Source organism: Thalassophryne amazonica, chromosome 16 (assembly GCF_902500255.1).
Source record: "Thalassophryne amazonica chromosome 16, fThaAma1.1, whole genome shotgun sequence".
NCBI classification, from domain to species: domain Eukaryota; kingdom Metazoa; phylum Chordata; class Actinopteri; order Batrachoidiformes; family Batrachoididae; genus Thalassophryne; species Thalassophryne amazonica.
Genome location: NC_047118.1, coordinates 73,713,290 through 73,722,759, shown reverse-complemented (window position 1 = coordinate 73,722,759; position 9,470 = coordinate 73,713,290). Strand labels below are relative to the sequence as shown.

Genomic DNA, 9,470 nt, shown 5'->3' with positions numbered 1-9,470 from the left:
GTTGGATGGGGTGTTGGTGCACAGCCATTTTCAGATTTCTCCAGAGATGTTCAATCAGATTCAGGTCTGGGCTCTGGCTGGGTCACTCAAGGACATTCACAGAGTTGTCCTGAAGCCACTCCTTTGATATCTTGGCTGTGCTTAGGGTCATTTGCCTGCTGAAAGATGAACTGTTGCCCCAGTCGGAGCGCTCTGTAGCAGGTTTTCATCCAGGATGTCTCTGTACATTTCTGCATTCATCTTTCCCTCAATCCTGACCAGTCTCCCAGTTCCTGCCTCTGAAAAACTCAACCCTATCTCGTGCCATTTCTTGATGGCATCATGAAAAGTAAACTAATCTATTAGATCAATCAATCAATCAATCAATTTTATTTATATAGCGCCAAATCACAACAAACAGTTGCCCCAAGGCGCTTTATATTGTAAGGCAAGGCCATACAATAATTACGTAAAAACTTACACAACTATGTTATGACTGGACAACGATGAAATCAATTTTAGCTCCAAGATCCATAAGAATTCAGAATCTGAACACAAAGACCTAACCATCACATCTGATCACCATAAGGACATTTTATGAGGTTTCAAGGCAAAAAGGAATTCACTAATCTACCCACTGTGACAGTGCAATACTCTGTGCATGTTCATTAACACATTTAACAAACGCTCATTTTACATTCAACAAAGTACAAAATCAATACGAGAAAGCTGACCAATATGTAACAGAACTCCTGTAAAGTGCTGGCAGAATGAACTCAAAGCCAAACGACACACATAATCAGAAAGTCTCAGCTTGAACTGGTGAGCGCACGTGACCCAAGAACCCAAATCCACTCTGGAACACACCTCATCAGCCTGTACTGCAGTGTGTGAGGCCAGTAGCCTGTGGTCCTCTTAGCAACACCCAGGGTGGACACAGCATGGCGAGCATAAACCTCTGGACTTGGAACAAACCAGCCTTCTGAAGGCAATGGTGATGATGAAGATGATGGTGGATGTCGTTTGCGTGATGCTATCTGAAAAGGAACCAGACTTTGGACAAAGATCCCTTTGCTGCTGTACTCAAGATCAAGAGCTCGGGAGAAATGATCCAGGTATTTAGTGGAGGCAGCGAGCATCACTCTTCCTGACGAGGGTCTGCATCCAGTAGCTGATGATATATTGACCACAGCTCCTCTGCTGCGCTCCACCATCCCTGGTAGCACCAAGCGGGTCATCAGGGTAGCAACTGCAATGTTCTTGTTCACCAAATCAATCAGCCTTTGCTCAGGAATTTCAATCAGTTTCTGGGGGAAGGCGAGAGACTCATCCACACAGTTCACGAGGAAGCCGATATCTTTACCACTAATGGCTTCTTTGATGGGTTTACAGGCTGTCTGTTCTAGCGTGAAGTCACCCTGCACAACAACACTCTCCACTCCATAGGTCTGGGAAATGGATCCAGCAGTATCGGCCACAGCTGTGTGATCCTGACTGATAAACATGATGTTGATGCCCTGCCTGGCCAGCTCCTCTGCATAGGCTTTAGCAGTGGGCTCTGACACACCGTTAACAACAGCCCAGTCTCCAAAGCGGTGGGCCAGCCTCTGAGTCGGAATCATTCTGGGGATAAAATGCACCCTGATCAACGTGCAACAGTCTCTCAGCAGGATTACTGCTTTGCTGGTGGCATACAAAGCTCCAACCAAGACCAAAGGTTCAAAGTAAGCATGGCAGGATCGAGAAATTTCTCGGTACAAAAAGTGAAAGCTGTCCACGGCCGCCGCCATAGTCCACAATACAGCTAATGCTAGCGTGCTAACTAAAGCTAAACGAGTGCGTCTGCCTACATTATACCATAACGTTAAATTAACCTGTAAGTCAAAGCGCCTAAATACGTGACGCTGTTATTTGTACGTAGTACACTTAAGAAAAATAGCAGACACAAAAGCAACCCGGAAGAAAGAGCAAAACATTGACGATCACGTGACAAGAATAGAATAGATCATGATACCATCACGAAAATGCAGCACTTTTCATGATGGGAGCACAAATTCATTTTGTGACGGGAACATGAAATGCAGGGTGACATGGGGGTGGGGTTATGGTTAGGGGTAGGGTTAGAAATCGGAAAATAATAATTAAAAAAAAGCATCTGCAGAGATGGTTGTCCTTCTGGAAGGTTCTTCTCTCTCCACAGAGGAATGCTGGACCATCGGGTTCTTGGGCATCTCCCTGCCTAAGGCCCTTCTCCTGCGATCACTCAGTTTAGACAGCGCCCACCTCTAGGACGAGTTCTGGTGGATCTGAACTTCTTCCATTTAAGGATGACGGAGGCCACTGTGCTCATTGGGACCTTCAAAGCAGCAGAAATGTTTCTGTTCCCTTCCCCAGATTTGTGCCTTGAGACTTCCTTTGACTTCATGCTTGGTTTGTGCTCTAACATGCACTGTCAACTGTGGGACCATATATGTAGACATGTGCCTTTCCAAATCATGTCCAATCAATGGAATTTGCCCCACGTGGTCTTCGATTAAGCTATAGAAACATCATTGGAAACCAGATGCACCTGAGCTCAGTTTTGTGTATACTTATGTACATGTGAATTCTTTTTTTTTAAACAAATTTGCAAAAATCTCAAAACTTTTTCACATTGTCATTATGGGGTATTGTGTGTAGAATTTTTAGGGGAAAAAATAAACACATAATAAAATGTGCATAAAGTGAAGCACTGTGAATACTTTCTGGATACACCGTTGGCCTAAACGGTTCCAAATGAGCTAATCTTCGTCAGGTAATATTAACGTGCTAACTCGTTAGTGATTTTATGAAATAATTTAATCTTTGTAACTGTGATGTTAGATATTTTTGCATGAGGATTAACTGTATAATATTGCTGTAAGACATCACTGAGCTTCCAGTCTGGCGTGTTGCACTGGACTGCCACAGCACCCGCTCATAGTGTGACTTCAGTCTAACAACCTAAGATGCAGTAAAACCTCAAAAGTCTTTGTTGAAGCTTGTGTCCATGATACCAACCTACAGCAGGCTGACACTCTCGCACCACCGCCCCCCTCCACCACCCCCAAATCCTCTATAAAAACCTGGAGCTGGACCTGAGGTTAGGTCTTTGGGGATGTGGACACCACGACACTAGGAGCCGCTAACCATCTTCACCTCTGTTCCATGGATGAGAATAGGGGTGTGGTCACCTTCCTCTAGTCTCCGAGACATTAACGATGTGGTTGTTGTCATGGCAACACCTCACCAGCAGGCTGATTCATCATTGCTGTGTGATGTCACTTATGTTTGTGTATCTCAGCCAGTGTGTAGAAATGCTCCAATAAAAGACACGGACATGCATGTGTATCTCTGTGCATGAATGTTCATATGGTGCTTATTACACAGCCGTGTGCGTGTGGCGGCTGTGAGAGACTTTTACGAGAAATCTCTTTACTGCTTTGTGTGGTGCACACCTACTTTTACTAGACGACCACAGTGAAGCCGATCCATGAGAGTGATCCAGGCTGCTGTGCCAGGGATTGAGTTCTCTGCTGCTCACTTTATGAGGAAGCTGCATGGACAGGAGGGGACGGACACACTGACAGGAGGGAACGGACGCCCTGGGAGACAGACTTTAGTTTAACTGCCGTTCCCAGTCACAAGTAACATTCAGCCAGACGTTATTGATCCAGCAGGTCTCAGTGGACTGCATCAGCCACTCTTGTGATTTAGGATTTACTCCAAAGATGGAGATATATTACATACTGATCAGCCTGGTTGGATTGGACAGAGTGTCCGACTCCCATGATGTTTAACTGCCAACCAATCATACCAACCAAAGGCTGGTAGTCCCTATGTACACTCAAGTCTGTGATCGTGTCCTAGTACCATGCATCCACCACACCTTGCAACCACCACAGGTTGCAGACAGCAACCATCCAGGCAGACAACCGATCCCTGGCCACCTCTCCAAAGTAACATCCATCTGCTGCAGCCAGGTGAATCATGAGCATGTCTTTTACCTTCTCCAGCCACTGAGGTTCTCAACACAGAGGCACCTACACTGCAAAAACTGTGCCTCTCAAAATACATCAAATAATCCAAAATCTGCCAATGGGGTAAGAAAAATTTACTTGGTTAGAATTCTTAAAACGAGCAAAATAATCAAAATGTGCCTTTAAAACCAGACAGAATTCTTATTTTAAGATTAGTTTGGTCTTAAAATAAGGAAAACAATCTTATTCCTTTGCTTGTATGATTTAAAATCCATTGCCTTTCCTTGTTACTGGTTAAATACAGCTCAATATGAGCTGGAAAAACTTATTAAGAAAAAGTGAGATACATTTTCCCAAAATAAGACATTTTTTTGTCTTATATAAAAAAATGCTTGGCAAGATTATTTTTGTATTTAGACAAAAATTAAGTCACATTTTCTTTATACAAGTCTTTTTTTTTTTTTTTTTTTTTTTACTTTTTTAGATATCAGTTTTTGCAGTGTATGCGCCAGTGTGACGGAGGCCAGCAGGCGTCGCTGTGCAATAGGATACAAATAACAAATGTTTATGAGATCAATGGTATGAATATTTGATGAGGTGAAAGCTGGAATGTTCCATTCAATGAGGCAAAGCAAAAAAAATCACGTTAGAAATTTTCAAGCTTTTCAAGCTTTTCATCCTAACAGCTCTTCATTCCCCCAGACAGCTTACGGCATCGTGGATTTGTGGATTTGTGTGTTAGGGGAATTAGCACCATCAATTAGCTCATTCAAATCACCGTCCTTCAGCAAAACAAATTGTGCCATGTTTAGCTAAATGTCACCCCCACTAGTGTGTGCGTGGGGTGGGGTTCACAGTGTGCAATGGTACAAAATGTATGGAACCAATTTGCACAGTAAATGGAACCAAATTTGCACACTAAATGCAATGCAACACAAATGGAGGAATAATCCATGTCACATGACATACAAAGCACCAATGAAATGACAAGGATCCACTCAGCCTTTATATAGTTTTTATCCAACTGCTCAGAGCATCTGCCTCCTATGCCGGAGATCACAAGTTCACATCCCGAGGGGAGCTCAGAGAGATATCCCACATGGCCAAAATGTTTTTGCTGACATTCCTTCACAGTGCAATCTATAAGTAGAGCACCAGTGCAAACCTCAGCCAACACTAGTTTCCAATTCCACAAATTTTTACCTTGGAAAAAATTTTCAAGATCAAAGTCTAGTTAGAAGTGACTATTCATAAATTAACTTACGGCCACTTCACACATAGTATGAACAAGTACAAATCAGGGTGAATCATGGCGGAGCAGCTCGTATGAGCAAACCACAAACACATTGAGCTGACGGGCAGGCCTGAATGATGTAGCTGTGATGATTATGCGCATGCGGGAACACGCGGGATGTGTAACCACATCGCGCGGCTGCTGTGAAAAAAAAAATACATGCCACTCACGGGAATCGAACCTGCAATTTCCAAAAATTCTGGTTGCCAGCCAGAAACTTTACCACTGAACTACCATCACTGTCCCATAAAAGGTGCAGAAAATGCCTGAAATCAACAAGGACATGAACGAGATGTGCTGTGTGCAGCTACTGCAGGCCTTCGCAAAGGCAAAAGATGTTTTATGTATTTCCACATGAGGACAGCAGGCAGAGACACGCTCCTCACGGAGGACTGTTGTAAGTCCATGTCCTTCAAAATACAGGACGTATTCTCCAGCTGGGACGTCCAGGAACAGAGATCTAACAGCAGCAGTTGTGAGCAGACAACCCCCCCCATCCTTGTCCGTTCAGCGCCCAGATCAATGTGTTTCTGTTATGTGATTATTCTTTTCGTTATTTGTTATGTAATTGCATATGTAGGTATTGTCGGAATTATTTATATACCTGTCCTGGCGGTGGTTTCTGTGTTTTAAATATGTGCACTGAGCCATCATTCAACTGTCAGTGTGCTGCGATAGAGCTGACAGGCCCCTCCCCGTGCTGTGTGTGATCAGAGCTGGCTGTCTGGCCCCCATGTGATCAGACCTGTACATACTTATCAGCATTTTATGTAAGTGTCCTTGCCAGATGTGTTGGGGGGGCACACACATGCACAGGTGTGAGACACATGCACCACATGTGTGTTGCTTTTTGCAACTTCACAGTCGTGGGGGCACTTAGATGAATTTCACATCCAGCTCGACAGTGATCGTCTGCTGACTGTTTTCGTGCTAACAGCGTGAATGGCCACACATTTTCTAAGTGCCATGTGAGCGGTGGTAGATGTTCATGTGTGTCAGTTGGAATTTCTTCAACACGTGCCACGAGAGGGTTCGATGGGCTCTCACAGGACACACTCTGTCTTTCAGCCACTGGTGTGCGCAAATAGTTGTAGCAACAGGTGTACGAGACATTGGAGGCAGCTACTATTTTAAATGTATCGCATACGATTCCTGCTTCATGCAAAATTCATGCACAATTTGACCAAAATCGAGATCAGATCTGGATCAAACTTTGTCATTCGACAAAGGATACCATCCTATATAACGTTTTCAAATATGAAGGACATTTGATCTTTTTTTGAGAGAATTAAGAATTTTTGAAAATTTGTTTAATGTAAAAGGATTGGGATTTTTCCAGTTTTCCATGATTTTTCCTGACTTTGACCTATGATTTGAAAAATAAATCAGTTCTTACTTATCAGAATATGAATTCTCTGTAAAAAAAAATTCATAACAATATATGAAAAATTGTGGGTTACAGGCTGTTCACAAACAGACAAACAAACAGAGCTGAAACCATAACCTCCACCCAACTACACTGATAGAGGTAATCCTGCACCTCGTCTAAGACGCCCTTAGTCTGTGAAGTATGGTACCATAACCATTCTCTTGCATCAAGTGGCACCTCTATCTGGGAGCCTCATGACTCCATGAGTTGTTCCCGGGCATCTCTCAATCTCAAAGTTACAGGACCCAGAAACATGAATATCACAGATGGCGAAGTCCATGAAGTCCCTGAAAGCCCTGATCTTAGTCTTGACCCATAAAAATCAGAAAACAGACACTCTATCTCTTCACACAACGTCTTAAGTGCAGCAATCAAGGTATCCATTGATTCTGTAAAGATTGCATCTTAATTTGTGAAGTCAAGGTCGGTAACCCTTTCCTCCCCTCCCCAGACCATGCAAGCATTGAACAGTGGAGCCAGAACACATCCCTGAGAAACGCCACAATTCACAGGAAAAAGTCAGAGACTCCACCCCGGCTCTGCACAGAACTCACAATACCTAGCTGTGATGTCCAGGAACTTGTTGGGGATTTCATGATTTTTAGAATCTTCAACAAAGCACCCCATTCATCCACTCTGAGTAAATCAACATAGGCTGCAAATGCAGCAGCTGTACTCTCTGTTGTGTGTGTTGTGACTCCTGCCCTTCACTCCCCTCAGGACGTAAACTCGCAATCTCCGGCATGAGAGGCGGACACTCTGACTAGTTGGCTAGAAACCCAGGTCCTAGCCTGAGTATCCTTTAGCTGTTGGGGAAGTGAGGCCTGTTGGCTACCATTGCACAGCAACTCCTGCTGGCCTCTGCCACACAAAGAACCACAGTCAATATTGAATGTTAAAACAGCAGTGTTTGTTGGAATCAAATTTTAATCCTTGATTAACCAGTGTGGGTTTGGGTAATTACCTAAACTGCAGAAGTTGTGGTTGAAACTTTTCCTGAATTACTGTTGGAAATTTACTCCATTGCTATCAACTGCACCATTGTACTTTTCATGCCCCCTACTCAGTCCACACAGGCCAGCAAATGATGTATGACACCACCTTAAGGCCCAAACTCCACAGACTAAAAAGTTTGAGCAAAACCACCTCTATGGCAAGCTGCTATTTCCTGCCTTCCACTTGTCATAGCATTAATTTTTACATAGCTACAGATCTGTGATGTCATTTTGTGTCATAACTCTAATTCAAGAGATTTGTAATTATATTTAGATTGGATTAGATTAGATAGAACTTTATTGATCCCTTGGGAAGACTCCCTTAGGGAAATTAAGGTTCCAGCAGCATTGTATAGAAGCATACAGGGCATCAAATGTGAAAGTAGGAAAGAAAAACTGTTTGCAATATAAATTCACAATATAAATACCAGGCATACTGATCAAGAGTTCATTTCATTTTATTTCATTTCATTTATATCGTGCCAAATCACAACAAAGTTGCCTCAAGGCCCTTCACACAAGTAAGGTCTAACCTTACTAACCCCCAGAGCAGCAGTAGTAAGGAAAAACTCCCTCTGAGGAAGAAACCTCAAGCAGACCAAACTCAAAGGGGTGACCCTCTGCTTGGGCCATGCTACAGACACAAATTATAAAACAATTCACAAAACAAACATACAAGAAATGTTGCCGGTGCACAGGACAGAAGAGTTTCAGAAACAGACACCAGGCACGGCTCCATCCAGAGATGGAGCCACGCTTCAAACAGAGAGGAAAAAAAACAGAATCAGGCATCAGAAAAACAACAAATACAGTATAATTTGTCAGCATTAAGCAACAAAAAGAACAAAAGAAATACTAAGGTGATCACTGGCCACTAGCCCTAAGTTTCACTAAAAGACCCAGAATTTAGATAAAGTTGAGGCCGCGGCCGGCTCCGTTTCCTAATAAAATGAATTTAAATGAGTAAAAAGCATAGCAACATACTATGCCAGTCAGATGAAAGGGAAAATAAGTGCGTCTTAAGTCTGGACTTGAAAGTCTCTACAGAATCTGACTGTTTTATTGATGCAGGGAGATCATTCCACAGAACAGGGCATGATAAGAGAAAGCTCTGTGACCCACAGACTTTTTATTCACCCTAGGGACACAAAGTAGTCCTGCACCCTGAGAATGCAAAGCCCGGGCCGGTATGTAAAGTTGAATTAGTTCAGCTAGGTAGGGAGGAGCCAGTCCATGATCTCATTGGGACAGGAAGCCAGTGAAGGGATGCCAAAATGGGTGTGGTCAAACTTTCTGCTTTGTGTCAAAAGTCAGGCTGTAGCATTTTGAACCAATTGGAGAGCCCTAATGCTGGACTGCGGTAAACCAGAAAATAGAACATTGCAGGAGTCCAATCTAGAAGAGACAAACGCATGGATCAGGGTCCCAGCATCAGCCATAGACAGGATGGGACGAATTTTTGCTATATTTTGCAGGTGGAAGAAAGCAGTCCTCGTAATATTTCTAATGTGGAGGTCAAAGGACAATGCAGGATCAAAAACTACCCCAAGGTTCCTCACTTTGTCAGTGTGATGTATGACACATGAGCCTAGGCTACGCGTTAACTGGTCAAATTGATACCGATGTCTCACTGGACCAAGAACCATCATTTTAGTCTTATCAGAATTTAAAAGTAGGAAGTTTCTAGACATCCAACTTCTCACTATTGCAAGGCAATCTTCTAAGGATTTTATGTGAATGAGATTACCAGCAGTTATCGGCATATATAACTGAGT

At 43.2% G+C, this 9,470-nt stretch overlaps 1 protein-coding gene across 1 annotated transcript; it reads right to left on the bottom strand.

The window, feature by feature from the left end:
- Positions 1-675: 675 nt before the first annotated feature.
- LOC117528498 (inactive hydroxysteroid dehydrogenase-like protein 1) lies at positions 676-6,238 on the bottom strand. The gene is made up of 2 exons (XM_034191138.1): positions 6,224-6,238; positions 676-1,904 (listed from the first exon to the last, which is right to left on the bottom strand). The coding sequence occupies exon 2, from the start codon at positions 1,767-1,769 to the stop codon at positions 789-791; it is 981 nt and encodes a 326-aa protein (XP_034047029.1). The 5' UTR covers positions 1,770-1,904; positions 6,224-6,238; the 3' UTR covers positions 676-788.
- Between the last annotated feature and the right edge of the window lie 3,232 nt (positions 6,239-9,470).